The sequence below is a fragment of the Ovis aries genome, chromosome 6, assembly GCF_016772045.2.
Source record: "Ovis aries strain OAR_USU_Benz2616 breed Rambouillet chromosome 6, ARS-UI_Ramb_v3.0, whole genome shotgun sequence".
Lineage (NCBI taxonomy): Eukaryota > Metazoa > Chordata > Mammalia > Artiodactyla > Bovidae > Ovis > Ovis aries.
In genome coordinates, this window is record NC_056059.1 from 98,004,118 (window position 1) to 98,022,114 (window position 17,997).

Genomic DNA, 17,997 nt, shown 5'->3' on the forward strand with positions numbered 1-17,997 from the left:
ACCTAGGAATGCTGCCATGTTGACAACTTGACTAAACACACAGCTTGCAGGAGGTTCAGCACCTGCAATGCTTGAAAAATATGAAGTGTTTTATTATTTCTATGGTATAATCTATGACTTTGGAAGGGACTGAATGTCTATGTCCCCTCAAAATTCGTATGTTGAAATCCTAACCTCCCACGTGATGGTATTAGGAGGTGGGGCCTTTAGGAGGTGATTAAGTGATGAAAGTAGAGCCCCAGTGAATGGGATTAGCGCCCTTCTAAAAGAGTCCCAGAGAGCTTTCTAGTCCTCTTTCTGCCGTGTGTGGACACAATGAGAAGACAGAGTCTGAAATCCGGCAGAGGGTTCTCGTCAGACCCTTGACCATGCTGGCACCCTGATCTTAGACTTCCAGCCTGCAGAGATGTGAGAACTAAGTTTCTGATGTTTATAAGCCACCCAGTCTAGGCTACTTTATCCTAACAGTCAGAACTAATACATTCTGCCAACATTGCCTAAGATACAGCAGATCAGAAGAGAATTATCAAGTTACCTTATATATGGTGCATGCTTCACACCAGGTTTCCTGGATGACAGAAAAAACCCAGAAGCTCAGGTTAACACACAGTTACTTTTGCATAGTTTAACTTTACCAGTGGCAAAGGTTTGCTAAATCTACTGATGAACAAAGAGTTACCCAGAGATGAACTTTACCTTTCAGCTGAATTTAATGGGAAAATTTTGTCATCTTCCACAGCTATGAAGTATCTAGGAAGAAAAAACAATAAACTTTATAAAACAAATTAAAAAAAAGAATTATCTGATTCCCAATATTACTGGACTAACCACATTAAATCATATTTGCTTGTTTAACAGTCATTGAGTATAAGGACGTCCTTATACTCAATGACTGTTAAACAAGCAAATGTTTGAGTATACGTATGTGTGTGTGCTCAGCTGAGTCCGACTCTTTGTGACTCCATGGACTGTAGTCCGCCAGGCTCCTCTGTCCATGAAATTTTCCAGGCAAGAATACTGGAGAGGGTTGCCATTTCCTTCTCCAGGGAATCTCCTCGACCTGGGACTGAACCCTCATTTCTTGAGTCTTCTGCATGGGCAGGCAGATTTTTTACCACTGCATCAGCTGGGAAGCCCGAATCTGTAGCAGGTTAGCATCAAATTAGCAAATCTTGCAAATAATGAGTCCATATCACCAGTATTCAATATATGCTCTGCATAATTTATTACTCATACTTATTATTTACTTTGGGTGATAGAATAAAGAAAGGGAAACGGGGACTTCAGGAAGGCTGAGTTAGCAAACATTATTTTAAAGTGTTTACAGATACATTCATGAGAATATGACATAGACAGTCGTCCATCTGCATTTGCCGGGGACTGGTTCCAGGATGAGCAGTGGATACCAGAATCTGTGGATTCTCACACAGTCACCTCCACATCCTCGAACTCAACCAACCATGGACCACATAGTACTGTAGTATTTATTGAAAAAAAAATCCACGTATAAGTGGACCCTCACAGTTCAAACTACTGTTGGTCAAGGGTCACCCGTACTCTCTGCACATCCTCTTGTATACTTTCATTTCTAAGTTATTGATGACACTTAATACAATAGTTGTAAAAATAAAGTAAAATGCCATATAAGTAGTTGCCAGTGAGCAGCAAATTCAAGTTTTGCTTTTTGCAACTTTCTGGAATTTTTTTTTTTCCTGAATATTTTTGATTAGGAGTTGGTTGACTCTGAGGGTGTGGAGCCTGCAGACACAAAAAACGGGGGCTGTACTGTCAAGACTTTACTTTTTTAATCTACATTACACCTGAGTCCTTAAATAAGAGAATACTCACACTATCCACAATCCAGCAGATGTAAACAAGGTAAAAACAAGAGGTAAAAACATCCATACACTGCATTTCTTCCCATCCATGCCTGAGGCCTGTACCCCTGAAATAAAACAAACAAGTGTTAATAACTAAGGTAAAACTTGATCTCACTCTTTCAAGATAGAAAGGAAGCTTACTTTAATGAAGAAAACAAAAGCATATTTTATGAAACAAAGATTCACATGAGTATCATTACTGTCAACTACACAGGAGGAAATCCCTTGAGCAAGTAACATGTTTTCTATCATTACCTTAAATATTCCAGAATTTTAGTTGAGAATTGATGGAAACTTTCTCCTAAAGATGTGCATCCTTATACAAGCATCAGTGTATTCAAGAAAGGACCAAAGAGTTTGGATTAGGACTTTCAGGAGAAAATCCAGATACCAAAGGCATACAACCTACTTTTAGTGCTGTTAATATTACTTAATATAGTTTTCTTTTTAAAAATGTTTATGGATTTATTTGTCTGTGCTAGATCTTAGTTGTGGCATGTATGATCTTTGATCTTCCTTGCAGCATGTGGAATCTTGAGTTGAGTTATGCAAACACTTAGCTGCGGAAGGTGGGGTTGAGTTCCCTGAGCAGGGATTGAACCCTGACCCTCTGCACGGAGAGTGTGGGGTCTTAGCCACTGGATGACCAGGGAAGTCCCTAACATAGTTTTCTAATAATATGACATTTTGAAACTATCTACATTCATCATCTTTTTATTTATTTATTGGCTGCATGGCATGTGGGATCTTAGTTCCCCGACCAGGGATCAAACCCATGCCCTCTGCATCAGAAGTGCAGAGTCTCAACCACCGGACCACCAGTAAGTCCTAGCACTATTATTAACATTTATGGATTTATAGAGCTATGGACCTGGCATCCACATGTCTACAACTTGGCAGACAAGAGTGTGAGAAATGGCTACTAAACAAATCACCTGCACAGAAAGAAATGACAAATGCTTTGCAAATCTGGACTTTCCTCATGACATGTTATTGAGCAACCATCTTAGAAGACTTTGAAGATGAATGCTCTAGAAAACAATGTGTTGTGGATAACTTTAAATTTGCTTCAACCAACACAACAACAACAAAAATACAGATGTCAGGCATTTTGGATATTGTATTTTAAAGGAAAAATATGTGAACAAAACATTCTCCACAAAAATGAAATGAAAACCAGAAGCTTCAGATATATCTGTGAAAAGTTATTGGTATAGAACAGAAAGAAGTAACTAATTATCAGTTTCCTTCTTTGCCCAAATCTATCAGACAAAATTGATTTGAGACACTGGATGCCAACAATCCTTAAGGCAAAAAAGAAAGCTTGTTCCAAGAAACTAAAATGACCTCCACAGGTGACCTGACAAACAGGATAGTGTGATTAAATGCACCTCTAACAGTGGCTATTATTTTTGTTTGGCAAAGAGGGATGTTCACAGGGAGCTAAAAGCTCTGAATGCAGGTCTCTTGTTTGAACTGGTAGAAGGTAATGGAAATTTCCACCACCATCATCTTGCCTGCTTTAGCAACACTGTATAGAAGACATGATGACAACTAAAAGTCTCATGGCCCAGGAGTAAGAGCGGATGGCTCAGACAGTAAGGAATCTGCCTGCAATGTGGGAGACCCAGGTTCAATCCCTGGGATGGGAAGATCCCCTGGAGAAGGTAATGGCTACCCACTCTAATATTCTTGCCTAGGAATTCCCAAGGACAGAGGAGCCTGGCTGGCTACAGTCCACGGGGTTGCAAAGGGTCGGACACGACTGAGCAACTAACACTTTCACAAGGAAATATCACTGCTCATTATTAATATTTTGGGTTTTATAATTAACCACAAAAAGTTACTTACTGGGGTTGAACCAGTGCTGCCACATTTCTGATACCTTCATGATACCTGCTTTCATGTGCTGAGATTCCCTGGCTCTTCCGAGAGACAGAAGACAGACATCCCTTCCAGGCTGCTAACCTGCGAGGACTCAGGAAGATCCTAGTTCTCAGAACTGACCTACCTGATTAGGTACGTCTTTCACACTAAGGCACAGACGACTGGCCTAACACTGTGTCAGTGAACAATCGTGCTGTGGTCTAAACATCTGTCTGAGTAGGGGTGTTAAATAAATTACAGAATCTAGAAGTTGAAACACATTAGAGCCACTTTCAATCAATTTAATTCAATCGAATCCAATCCAAACCCGTTCATAACTGTTGACAACCTACTTGTGACAGGTACTATAACAGGTGGTGGAAATACGCTAATGAATACAGCTATTTATAGGCAGTAGTCTGTGTAATATATAAAAGCTGTTCTATGAGCCAGTGGTGCATAGCTATCCAGTTAATATAATATGAAAAATGATGAACGTTTTAAGCATTCACAATAGTTTTCAGTATCCATTCATTAATTTATGTACAGAATATTGTGGGCTCATTATAAAGCTACAAATAATGCTAACAAAAATAACTCCACCAGTACTCAAAATGCAGAGGGAGTACAGAAAATAAGGACGTTAACTGAGCATGTAAACCAATTTTTCTGGATCTGCCCCTGAAATAGGGTGCTCCATCAGGATAAGTAGAGCTGAAATGGTTATACCAGAGTAATGGGTAGGAGACCTATTTCTCAACCTTAGCTTTGCCAATAACTGATGCTGTAAGCCTGGGACAGTTACTTAAATCAGTAATACCATATCTCCATCTTGAAGACTGAATTCTGACACCCCACAGGGTGGTGGAATACCTTGGAAGTTAACCCAAGTTCAGTATCTTGTATTTTTACAGTAACAGAATTCTCCAGTATACCCAGAATTATCAGCCATAGAAGAACGCATGCCTATTAACCATTGTTAAAATGGACTGGTGACAAAATCACAATGTCAACCGATTCATGTACAGTGAGAAACTCAACTGCCAAAAGGACAAACACTCGCACTGGATCCCCTTTTAAGAACATCTATATGAGAAAGCAAAACTTGCAAGCGAGAAGAGAGAGGAGAGTTAACTAGACGATTCCAGGACCATGGCATCAAGCACGGCAGCTTCGCGCGCTCACTGCAGTGTGGTGGGCAGGAGATGGCATGGCAGGCAGGGGAGCGAAGCCCAGGCCTGGCATCTTGTAGCTGTGTGATCTCTAGCAAGTTTTTCCGACTCTCTCTTTTTATTTTTTTTAAATTTTATTTATTTTTTATTATTTATTTATTTTTTACTTTATTTTGTTTTACAATACTGTATTGGTTTTGCCATACATTGACATGAATCAGCCACGGGTGTACATGAGTTCCCAATCCTGAACTCCCCTCCCACCTCCCACCCCATATCATCTCTCTGGATCATCCCCGTGCACCAGCCCCAAGCATCCTGTATCCTGTATCGAACACAGACTGGCGATTTGTTTCTTACATGATAGTATACATGACTCTCTCTTTTTAAAATTTTGGTCATACTCCGAGGCACGCAGGACCTTGGTTTTTCCCAACCAGGGATCGAACTCGTGCCCACTGCATTGGAAAGTGATGTTTTAACCACTGGACCATCAGGGAAGTCCTAAGTTATCTCATCTCTTAAGCCTTAGTTTCATTATGGAGATAACTATTTTGTAGGGTTGTTCGGAGGATTAATGACAAGGCAGGTAAAGCACCTCATACATAATGCATGTTCTGTTAGTGGCATCTCTGTCAACTCTACCTGCCAAGCAGGCCAATACTCCTATAAGGACAAAGTACTCTCCCTCCAGGGCTGGGGTGAGGACGGGTTAATGCTTTCCGCTCTGGGCTCATGCTTTTCTAGAACAATACAGACACCCTTCCTGGTAGTAATAGTTTCTTTCTTCAGAGGACTTTTCAAAAGTTAGTTAACACCTTTTCCTTGCATATATATTGAAGGCCCACCTTTCTAAGTGTTTACTCTTTGGCTATCTTTAGTTATGCATTGCTTTTCTTATTTTGTTTTGGAAGCAGTTAAGGTGGCTAATGGCTACTCTCCTGAACTTTACTAGCTTAATTCTCACAAGAAAACCTTATGTTCAAATTAGGAAAAAACCAGACTGTATCCTTTGTCTAACAAGAAATGAAAATTTCCCTTTTTTAACCAAAGAGATGCCTTGGGAGGTGATAAGAATAAGTTTATGGATAATTGTTTTACTTGCTTCTAATGGATCTACTTTGTGCTTCTTCATAATGTTTACTTTGGTTATTTTTTTGTCTGTTTTAGAAAATTCCAAGTCCATGGGCAGTTGTAAGAAAGAATAGAGTGATCCTGTATATCCTTCACTCTTTATCCCCGTCCTGTATAACCACAGTACAATATCAACACCAAGATACTGACACTGATACAATGCTTCACTTTATTCAGATTCCATGAGCTTTACATGCTCTCCTTTCTGTGTATGTGTATTTTGTTGCTGTTCAGTCACTCAGTTGTGTCTGAATCTTTGTGACGCCATAGACTGCAGCACGCCAGGCTTCCCTGTCCTTCACCATCTCCCAGAGTTTGCCCAAACTCTTGTCCACTGAGTCGGTGATGCCATCCAATCATCTCATCTTTTGTCATCCCATTCTCCCCCTGCCTTCATTCCTTCCCAGCATCAGGGTCTTTTCCAGTGAGTTGGCTCTTCACATCAGGTAGCCAAAGTATTGGAGCTTCAGCTACAGCATCAGTCCTTCCAATGAATATTCAGGGTTGATTTCCTTTAAGATTGACTAGTTTGATCTCTTTTCTGTCCAAGGGATGCTCAAGTCTTCTCCAGGACCACAGTTCGAAAGCATCAGTTCTTCGGCACTCAGCCTTCTTTATGGTCCAACTCTCACATCCATACATAACTACTGGAAAAACTATAGCTTTGACTAGATGGACCTTTGTTAGTAAAGTGATATCTTTGTTTTTAACATACTGCCAAGGTTTGGCATAGCTTTTCTTCCAAGGAGCAAGTGTCTTTTAATTTCATGGCTGCAGTCACCATCTGCAGTGATTTTGGAACCCCCCAAAATAAAGTCTGTCACCGTTTCCACTTTTTCCCAATCTATTTGCCATGAAGTGATAGGACCAGATGCCATGATCTTAATTTTTTGAATGTTGAGTTTCAAGCCAGCTTTTTTACTCTGTGTCTTTAGTCTATGCAGTTTCACATGCGTAGATTCATATGGCTACCACTATAGTCGAGGCACGGGGCAGGCAGTTTCATCACCTCAAAGACCCCTAGTGCCACCCTTTTATAGCCACACCCACTTCTCTCCTCCACATCCTTCTTAGTGATCTCTGGCACTCAATAATCTGTTCTCCAATTCTATAATTTTATCATTTCAAGAAAATTATACAAATGGGATCATGCGGAATGGAGCCTTTAGGACTGAGTTTTTTTTTGTTTGTTTGTTTGTTTTTTAACTCAGCATAATTCCCTGGAGACCATCTAAGGTTTGTGTTGATCAGTAGTTTGGTACCTTTTATTATTGGATAGTATTCCCTGGTATGGATGGACTAAGTGTGTTTATTCACCCCTACAAGATACCTGGTTTATTTCAAGTTTTTGGCCATTGCAAATCAAGAAGCTATGAACATTAGTCTACAGGTGTTTGTGTGAACATAAGTTTTTATTTGTCTGGAATAAACACCCAAGATTGCAATTGCTGGGTCATTTGATAATACATATCTAGCCTTTTTTTTTTTTTTTAACTCGGTCTCCATAGAGAGTGTCAGAAATTGCCACTGCAGACTATATTTCAAGTCATCACAGTGGGGTATTGGGAAGAGCTTTCAATTAGCAATAATCACACTTTGGATAAACCTCATTGCCTACAAAACTGCCACTGTACAAAGCTAACAAGCATTTAGTTCTTTCTTAAAAATAATATATTTATCTTAATTTTATTTTTGGTTGTGCTGGGTTTTTGTGGCTATGCTCAGACTTTTGTCTAGTTTTAGCGAATGAGGGCTACTCTCTAGTTGTGGTGTGGTGGCTTCTCTTGTTTCAGAGCACAGGATCTAGGCACACGGGCTTCAGTAGTTGCAGAACAGAGGCTCCAGAGCACAAGCTCAGTAGCTGTGGTGCACGGGCTTAGTTGCTCTGCAGCAAATGGGATCTTCCCGGACCAGGGATCGAACCTATGTCCCCTGCATTGGCAGCTGGATTCTTATTCACTGTATTACCAGGGAAGTCCTACATGTTTAGTTTTTAAGGACTTAGTCAAACTGTTTCCAGAGCAGCTGTACCATATTATATTCTTACCAACAATGTATGATTGATCCAAGGTCTTCCTATCATCATCAGTACTGGTGATATCACTATCTGGTGTTATCATTAAATAATTGGTGTTAGCCAGTGCTGTCACTATTTGTTATGTTAGCCATTCTGATAGTTATATATTTGATAATTCATGTAGTTTTAATTTGCATTTCCCTGGTGCTAGTGATGTTGAATATCTTTCCCTGTGCTTGTTTGCCATCTGTATGCCCTCTTCAGTGAAATGTCTATTCTTTTTACCCATTTTCAATTTGGATTTCTTTTTTTTTTAACAGTTGAGAGAAAAAAAAAACAGTTTGAGATATCTTCATATATTCTAGATACTAATCTTTTTTGGGAGGATACATGGTTTGGAAATCTTCAAGCCTGTAGCATCTCTGTTCTCTTAAACAAAGTCTCTTATTAAAGAATTATTTTAAGTTTTTTTATGTATGTATGGTAAAATATACATAACACTAATTTTTTTTTACTATTTTAATCATTGTAAGTGTACGATTCAATGGCATCAAGTACCTTCATATCATTATGTAACCATCACCACTATTCATCTCCAGAACTTTTTAAGTACCTTCATATTGTTATGTAACCATCACCACTACTCATCTCCACAATTTTTTCATCTTCCCAAACTGCAACTATATACCTATTAAACAATAACCCTCTTTCCTCCTGCCCCAGCCCCTGTTGCCCACCATTGTACTTTCTATGATTTTTACTAGTCTAGCTACCTCATGTGAGTGAAATCATACAATATTCATCCTTTTGTGTCTGGCTTACTTCATTTAGTATAAAGTCCTTAACGTTCATCCCTGATGTGGTGCGTATCAGAGCTTCATTTCTCTTTAAGGCTGAATAACACACCATTGGATGTATATACACACACCTGTTTCGCTTGCCCATTCATCTATCAATGGACACGTGGGTTGCTTCCACTTTTTGGCTGCTGTGAGTGATGCTGCTATATATTACATCTAAACAAACTCACGTCCCTGTTTTCAGTTCTTTGGGGTATATACCTAGGAATGAAATTGGTCACATGGTAATTCTATGTTTAATTTTTTGAGGACCCCTCATGACGGCCACACCATTTTACACCCACACCAGTGATACACAAGAGTTCCAATTTCTCCATATCCTCACCAACTCTGGCTATTTTCTGGTTTCTTGATAGTAGCCAACCTAACGGGTGTGAAGTGAAGTGAATGTTGCTCAGTCATGTCCGACTCTTTGCGACCCCATGGACTACACAGTTTATGGAATCTCCAGGCCAGAATACTGGAGTGGGTTGCCGTTTCCTTCTCCAAATGGGTGTGAAGTGGTATCTAACTGTGGGTTTGATTTGCATCTCCCTAATGATCAGTTTTCATTCCAATCCCAAAGAAAGGCAATGCCAAAGAATGCTCAAACTATCGCAAATTGCACTCATCTCACGCTAGTAAAGTAGTGCGCAAAATTCTCCAAGCCAGGCTTCAGCAATATATGAACCATGAACTTCCTGATGTTCAAGCTGGTTTTAGAAAAGGCAGAGGAACCAGAGATCAAATTGCCAATATCCGCTGGATCACTGAAAAAACAAGAGAGTTCCAGAAAAACATCTATTTCTGCTTTATTGACTATGCCACAGACTTTGACTGTGTGGATCACAATAAACTGTGGAAAATTCTGAAAGAGATGGGGATACCAGACCACCTGACCTGTCTCTTGAGAAACCTATACGCAGGTCAGGAAGCAACAGTTAGAACCGGACATGGAACAACAGACTGGTTCCAAATAGGAAAAGGAGTACATCAAGGCTGTATATTGTCACCCTGCTTATTTAACGTATATGCAGAGTACACAATGAGAAATGCTGGGCTGGAAGAAGCATAAGCTGGAATCAAGACTGCCGGGAGAAATATCAATAACCTCAGATATGCAGATGACACCACCCTTATGGCAGAAAGTGAAGAGGAACTCAAAAGCCTCCTGATGAAAGTGAAAGAGGAGAGTGAAAAAGTTGGCTTAAAGCTCAACATTCAGAAAACGAAGATCACGGCATCTGGTCCCATCACTTCATGGCAAATAGATGGGGAAACAGTGGAAACAGTGTCAGACTTTAATTTTGGGGGCTCCAAAATCACTGCAGATGGTGACTGCAGCCATGAAATTAAAAGACGCTTACTCCTTGGAAGGAAAATTATGACCAACCTAGACAGCATATTCAAAAGCAGAGATATTACTTTGCCAACAAAGATCCGTTTAGTCAAGGCTATGGTTTTTCCAGTAGTCATGTATGGATGTGAGAGTTGGACTGTGAAGAAAGCTGAGTGCCGAAGAATTGATACTTTTGAACTGTGGTGTTGGAGAAGACTCTTGAGAGTCCCTTGGACTGCAAGGAGATCCAACCAGTCCATCCTAAAGGAGACGAGTCCTGGGTATTCATTGGAAGGACTGATGCTAAGGCAGAAACTCCAATACTTTGGCACCTCATGCGAAGAGTTGAGTCACTGGAAAAGACCCTGATGCTGGGAGGGATTGGGAGCAGGAGGAGAAAGGAATGACAGAGGATGAGATGGCTGGATGGCATCACTGACTCGATGGATGTGAGTTTTACTGAGGGAGTTGGTGATGGACAGGGAGGCCTGGCGTGCTGCAATTCATAGGGTCGCAAAGAGTCAGACACGACTGAGCAACTGAACTGAACTGAACTGAATGATTAGTGATGTTGAGCATCTTTTCATTTGCTTACTGGCCATTTATATTTCTTCTTTGGGGAAAAGTCTATTCATGTCTTCTGCACATTTAATTTTTTTTTAATTGTTGAGTTGTAGGAGTTCTTTATATATATAAATATTAATCCCTTATCAGATATATGACTTACAAAATTTTCTCCCATTATGTGAGTTGCCTTTTTACTTTATTGATAGTGACCTTTGATGCACAGAAGTTTTAAATTTCCATGAAGTCCAGTTTATCTATTTTGTTATTATTGTTGCCTGTGGTTTTGGTGTTCCATCCAAGAAACCACTGTCAAATCCAGTGTCATGAGACCTTCTCCTTATGCTTTATTCTAAAAGTTTTATGGTTTTATCTCTGCCTATTCAAATCTTTGCTATATCTTGATTTAATTTCTGTATGTGGTACAAGATAACTTCATCCTTTTTTTGCATGTAAATATCCAGGACCATGTATTTAAAAGAAAGTCTTTCTCAATTTTGATAAATTCTAACTTACCAAGTTTTCCTTGCGTGGATAATCATTCCAATGTCAAGCCTAAGAACTCTCTGTTTAGTGCTTAATATAGAAGATCTCCTTCTGAAGTTTTTTCTGAAAGATGTATAGTTTTAGATTGAAATCTGTGATCTGGTTATGTCTTTAAAACTATGGATCTTTACTATCATATTCAATTGGATTAGACTGCCAAAATCACTTTGATAGGAGTCAGGAAATAGGTGATGAGCTAAATCAGTCTTCTGACCTAGTAATACGTCGTAAAGAAGATTCTTACAATGAAGAACATCTACTCATCCATAATATATCCTAACGTCACTAGGTTCTTTGGCAATTGACGAGTATGAGCTTAAGGACAACGATAAGGTGTATGTGTGTAAATAGCAGAAGCTCCCTTACTTCCTCCACCTCCCTACCCACTTTTGAGTTAACATGGAGGCCAGAAGATCAAAGTAAAAAGCTTTTAGGACCAGCTTCAGTTTTGTGGTGACTCAGATGGTAAAGAATCTGCCTGCAATGCTGGAGATTTGAGTTCAATTGCTGGGTGGGGAAGATCCCCTGGAGAAGGAAATGGCTACCCACTCTGGTATTCTTGCCTGGAGAATTCCATGGACAGAGGAACCTGGCTACTACAGTTCATGGGATTGCAAAGAGTAGGATGCAACTGAGCAACTAACACTTTCTGGTTTTGTTAATCTACCAATACCCCATCTCACATATGTTGATCCTTTTCCTTCTTTCTCTTTCCCTGGTTAGAGAACAACTGTGGTAACTGAACCTGGTAACTGAACAACTATGTTGTTGTTCAGTCACTAAGTCCTGTCTGATTCTTTGTGACCCCATGGACTGTAGCAGACCAGGCTCCTCTGTCCTCCACCATCTCCTGGAGTTTGCTCAAACTCATGCCCATTGAGTTGGTGATTCTATCTAACCATCTCACCCTCTGCTGGCCCCTTCAATCTTTCCCAGCATCAGGATCTTTTCCAATGAGTTGGCTCTTCGCATCAGGTGGCCAAAGTACTGGAGTTTCGGCCTCAGCATCAGTCCTTCCAATAAATATTCAGGACTGTTTTCTTTTAGGATTGATAGGTTTGATCTCCTTGCAGTCCAAGGAACCCTAAAGAATCTTCTCCAGCACCACAATTTGAAAGCATCAATCCTTCCTTGATGCTCAGTATTGCCTTACGGTCCAGTCCTCACATCCTTGACTACATGGACCTTTGTCAGCAAAGTGACGCCTCTGCTTTTTAATTCACTGTCTTGGTTTGTCACAGCTTTCCTTACAAGGAGCAAGCATCTTTAAATTTCATGGCTGCAGTCACTGGCTGCAGTGATTTTGGAGCGCAAGGAAAGAAAATTTGTCACTTTTTCCACTTTTTCTCCTTCTATTTGCCATGAAATGATGGGACCAGATGCCATGATCTTAGTTTTTTTAATGTTGAGTTTCAAGCCAGCCTTTTCTCATGCCTCTTTCACTCTGATCAAGAGGTTCTTTAGTTCCTCTTCACTTTCTGCCGTTAGAGTGGTACTACCTGCATATCTGAGATTGTTGATATTTCTCCCAATAATCCTGATTCCAGTTTGTGACTCATCCAGCCCAGGATTTCACATGATGTATTTTGCACAGAAGGTAAATAAGCAGGGTGACAATATACAGCCTTGTCATACTCCTTTCCCAATTTTGAACCAGTCAGTTGCTCCATGTCCAGTTCTAACTGTTGCTTGATAGTCCATGGGGTGCAAAGAGCCAGACACGACTGAGTGACTAAGCACAAGATACCCACATACAGGTTTCTCAGGAAGCAGGTAAGGTGGTCTGGTATTCCCATCTCTTTTAAGAATTTTCCACAGTTTGTTGTAATCCACACAGTCAAAGGCCTTAGCATAGTCAGTGAAGAAGAAGTAGCCATTTTTCTAGAATGCCCTTGCTTTCTCCATGAGCCAGTGAATGTTGGCAATTTGATCTCTGGCTCCTCTGCCTCTTTGAAACCAGCTTGCACATCTGGAAGTTCTGAGTTCACATACTGTGAAGCCTAACTTAAAGGACTTTGAGCATCACCTTACTAACATGTGAAATTAGCACAACTGGTAGTTTGAACATTCTTTGGCATTGCCCTTTTCGGGGGTTGGAATGAAAACTGACTTTTTCCAGTCTCAGCAGTGGCCACTGCTGAGTTTTCCAAATTTGCTGACATATTGAGTGCAGCACTTTAACAGCATCATCTTTTAGGATTTGAAACAGCTCAGTTGGAATTCCATCACCTCCACTAGCTTTGTTTATAGTAATGCTTCCTAAGGCCCACTTGGCCTCACACTCTAGGATGTCTGGTTCTAGGTGAGTGACCACACCATTGTGGTTATCCAGGTCATTAAGACCTTTCTTGTTTAGTTCTTCTGTGTATTCTTGCCACTTCTTAATCTCTTCTGCTTCTGTTAGGTCCTTACTTTTTCTGTCTTTTATCATGCCCATTCTTGCAAGAAATGTTCCCTTGATAACTCCAGTTTTCTTGAAGAGATATCTGGTCTTTCCTATTCTATATTTTTCTTTTATTTCTGTTCATTGTTCATTTAGGAAGGCCTTCTTATCTTTCCTTGCTATTCTTTGGGAACTCTGCATTCAGATGGATATATCTTTCCTTTTCTCCTTTGCCTTTCTCTTCTCTTCTTTCCTCAGCTATTTGTAAAGCCTCCTCAGACAACTATTTTGCCTTCTTGTGTTTCTTTTTCTTTGGGATGGTTTTGGTCACTGCCTCCTGTACAGTATTACAAACCTCCTGTCATATCAGGAGGTAATTACCTATAGTGCCTGTCAGGAGTTCTTCAGGCACTCTGTCTATGAGATCTAACCCCTTGAACCTATTTGTCACCTCCACTCTATAATCCCAAGGGCCTGTGTTATACACACCCAAAGAACGGGACTCTGTTGTAAGCCCCATTTTGTCCAAAATAACCTGTCTTTCCTTAGCCCATACCTAGCTGATAATGTGACCAAAAGAAACTGCAATAGAAAAAACACTGATGTGCTCTATTCTTTCTGTGCTGGAAGAGGATTCCTGGATGTGCCAAGAGATGAAAGTTTGATTTCTTTAAAAAAATATTTCTTTATTTGGCTGCACCGGGTCTTACTTGCGGCACATGGGATCTTTAGCTGTGGCACGTGGGATCTAGTTCCCTGACCAGGGATGGAACCCGGGCCCCTTGCACTGGGAGCCCAGAGTCTTCGCCATTGGACAACCAGGATGGTTCCTGGTTTGGTTTTATAAGCTGTTCTGACTTGGTAAGTTCAGATATTGACTGCAAATATCTTTCAAAGAAAAAAAATGAATAGGTCTATTCAATCAACTCTCTTCACTGCCTCAGTGTTACCTGAGAGGTGGTTCTCTTTTTCTCATCTTTCCTGACACCATTAAAATAAACTGGCCCAGTGCTTCCAGTCACAGAAGCAAGCATCACAGAAAGTTTACTTACATTTCCTAGTAAGGACAAGTTCCACTCTTTCCCTGAGTTGTATCAGTGTGGTACCTACCAGCTAGGAGGCCACTTTTTTTTTTTTTTTTGCCTTTTTAAAGATAAGAGGGGAAGAAGGAAGGACTACGCCATACTTCTAAGATAGCTTTATCTTTGCATTCTGAATTATGTTTCTATTTAATGTAATATTTACTCCATTGGTATTAATCTTCCAATAATATCTCACAGGAAAAACAGGATAATTGCTCCCATGTCCCAAATAGTAAACTATATCTGGAACAACGTCACCCAATACATTTCTGACAAAAGGAAGAAAAGAACCAGAATTGCGTAAACCTTCTCAAAAGGGTTCTGGCATTTAGACTCGGTTTGGGAGATTCTCCTCCAAATGGTGTCCTTTATCCAAATGATTTGCAAAGCTGTTATCCAGACGGTCAAATCCTCCTCATGTGCCAGTACTGTTAATCCTCTGTACATTTCTACTGGGTGTTTGTTTCTTTCAGTAAATAGCAATTCCTCGACTTAACTTTAACTTTGGAGAAGGAAATGGCAACCCACTCCAGTATTCTTGCCTGGAGAATCTCATGGATGGAGGAGCCTGGTAGGCTACAGTCCACGGGGTTGCAAAGAGTTGGACACGACTGAGCAACTTAACTTTAACTTTGGAAGATTCTCCTCCAAATGGTGTCAATGATTTGCAAAGCTGTTATCCAGACGGTCAAATCCTCCTCGCGTGCCAGTACTGCTAATCCTCTGTACATTTCTACTGAGTGTTTGTTTCTTTCGGTAAATAGCAATTGCTCAAGTCTGAGGCTTCCCTAGTGGCTCAGACAGCAAAGAATCTGCCTGCAATGTGGGAGACCTGGGTTTGATCCCCGGGTTAGGAAGATCCCAGGAGAAGGGGATGGCTACCCACTCCAGTATTCTTGCCTGGAGAATCCCATGGACAGAGGAGCCTGGTGGGCTGCAGTCAGAGGGGTTGCAAAGATTCAGACGGAACTGAGCGACTAGCACACGAGTCTGAGCAGTCTTCACTGTCTTTCGTGGTGTCTGTGGTAGGAGGGACTGCACAGCGGGGACTGTCGAACACTTGGAGTCAGAGGCTGAACACTTCAATCTGCTCCCTGGTCCCCTGAAGCTCTCCCTCTTCCTCAGAGAGAAAAATGAACTGTCAAACGCCTGCAGCGGCTCTGCCATTGCCACTTTTATTCCTCCGTAAATCTGATAGCTTTTTAAAAATCTTCTGGCTGTGCCATGGCATGCAGGATACAGGATCTTAGTTCCCTGTGTGTGTGCTCAGTCATGTCCAACTCTGCGCCCCAGTGGACTGCAGCCCGCCAGGCTCCTCTGTCAGTGGGATTTTTCCAGGCAAGAATACTGGAGTGGGTTGCCATTTCCTTCTCCAGAGGATCTTCCCCACCCACGGATCGAATCCACGTCTCCTGAGTTTCCTGAATTGGCAGGCAGATTCTTTACCACAGAGCCACCTGGGAGGCCCTCTTAATTCCCTGACCAGAAATCAAACCCTTTCCCCCTGCATTGGCAGCGCAGAGTCTTAATCACTGGACCTCCGTGGAAGTCCTAAGTCTTCTAGCTTTAATGCTCAAGGAACATCTGGTCACTTGAACATTTACAGTCTCAGGGAAGCAAATAAAACGTTACCTTAAGCCCAAATTAGCTTGGCACCCAAGCCTCCAACTATGTAAACGTGATCTGAAGAGGGGGTCTTGATAATGGTCGTATATTCATATTTTTTATCATCAAATTCCAAACAGATGACTCATAAAGTATTATCTACTGAAGCTACTCAAGTCAAAGACTATAGTGTACTGTTACCATGATAACCTTTGAAGACAAGCCTTCTGCTCTTTCAAGTGGTGGTAAAATTGGGAAAAAGTAAAGCCTACTAGATCATCTTCATTTATGGATTTTATAATTTTACCTAATGAGAAACTACTTATGACAGTGAAATGTCTCAAAAGTTAAGATAATATCTTCTGGAGCTGGAAACAATTTTCTTGTTATAAATTAGAAGGATTTTATAAAACAGAGGTTAGTGGAGAGATGCAGCTATAATTCATGGACTTGGGAGCCAGGTTACCAGAGCCTGGAATCCCAGCTCTGCCACGTATTACAGTGGTTGTGTGAATTCAGTTGTTCAGTCCCCTGTGTCTCAGTTTTTTCCTAAGTAAAGTGGGTACAGTAATGGTACCCACTTCATCGGGTTTTTATGAGGATTGAAATACATCTAAAGCTCTGATAGCAGTGCCTAGCATCTGATGTCTTTTCAATGTCTTAACTACATACTACTGCAAGTGATATTCGGGGTCTTCAGTTATCTTTTTTTTTTTTTTTAATTTTGTAATTTATCAGGAAGTAAGCTCTCTGCCAAAGCAATTTTTTCATTCTGCTCTTAGGGCCAGCTGGCATGGAGCAAGAAAGATTAACAAGTCACTACTAATGACCAGGAATGTCACAGGGTCTATGAACCCAGCGCATCTTCGATTTTTTTTTAACCTTCAGGGAATCTTGAGTTATTTTTCACATGTGTCGTAGACAAATGTGGAGGGTTTGTGTTATTTCGTAATTAACTTACAATTATAAATTGTAATGACAAGGACTATTTGTTTTGTTTTGTCTTTAAAATGTTTACAGAGTCTCAGATATAAGCCAGCATAGACAGACATCTGCAAAACAACAAACTCAATATGCTGGTGGTTAAAATTCTGCTTTCAATATTCTAAATCTGGGAACGCATGATAGCTTGAGTGACCTGGTGTCACTCTAAAAATACACGACTTCCTCCAATCATAGAGATATAAACAATACTATTCAGGCTATGAGGTCAATTTCCAAAATAATTTCTCTGAGCACTGGAAAGAAACAATATATTAGTTAAAAAGGGAAATCTGTGAAATATTACCATCTCCAAAAGAATAGGATAATTTCGATATCGAACCAATGGTGATTGTTTTTTTTTCCCCAATGTACTCTTGATTTCAAAAATCAATCACTTTGGGACTACCCTAGTGGTCCAGTGGGTAAGATTCCAAGATCCCAATGCAGGGGGCCCGGGTTTGACAGCTGGGTGGGGGACTAGATCTTGCAAGCTGCGACTAAGACTCTGCATGCCACAGTGAAGATCCTGCAAGCTGCAATGAAGACCCAGTGCAGCCTAAATAAATATTAATAAAGAAATATTAAA

General features: G+C 40.6%; 1 protein-coding gene and 1 non-coding gene across 5 annotated transcripts in view; both read right to left on the minus strand.

The window, feature by feature from the left end:
• TMEM150C (transmembrane protein 150C) overlaps positions 1 to 17,997 on the minus strand; it is a 112,793-nt gene that overhangs the window by 19,205 nt on the left and 75,591 nt on the right. For all 4 annotated transcript variants that reach the window (XM_060417309.1, XM_004009947.6, XM_027971138.2 and 1 more), the window contains exons 2-5: positions 1,849 to 1,945; positions 697 to 750; positions 536 to 568; positions 3 to 70 (exon numbers count right to left, since the gene is read on the minus strand). In XM_060417309.1, the coding sequence (XP_060273292.1) occupies positions 3 to 70; positions 536 to 568; positions 697 to 750; positions 1,849 to 1,928 (235 nt within the window). In that variant the 5' untranslated portion in view covers positions 1,929 to 1,945. The remainder of the gene's footprint in view (positions 1 to 2; positions 71 to 535; positions 569 to 696; positions 751 to 1,848; positions 1,946 to 17,997) is intronic.
• On the minus strand, positions 7,552 to 7,692 carry LOC114115469 (U4 spliceosomal RNA). The gene has a single exon (XR_003589806.1). It is a non-coding gene; the product is annotated as a U4 spliceosomal RNA (small nuclear RNA).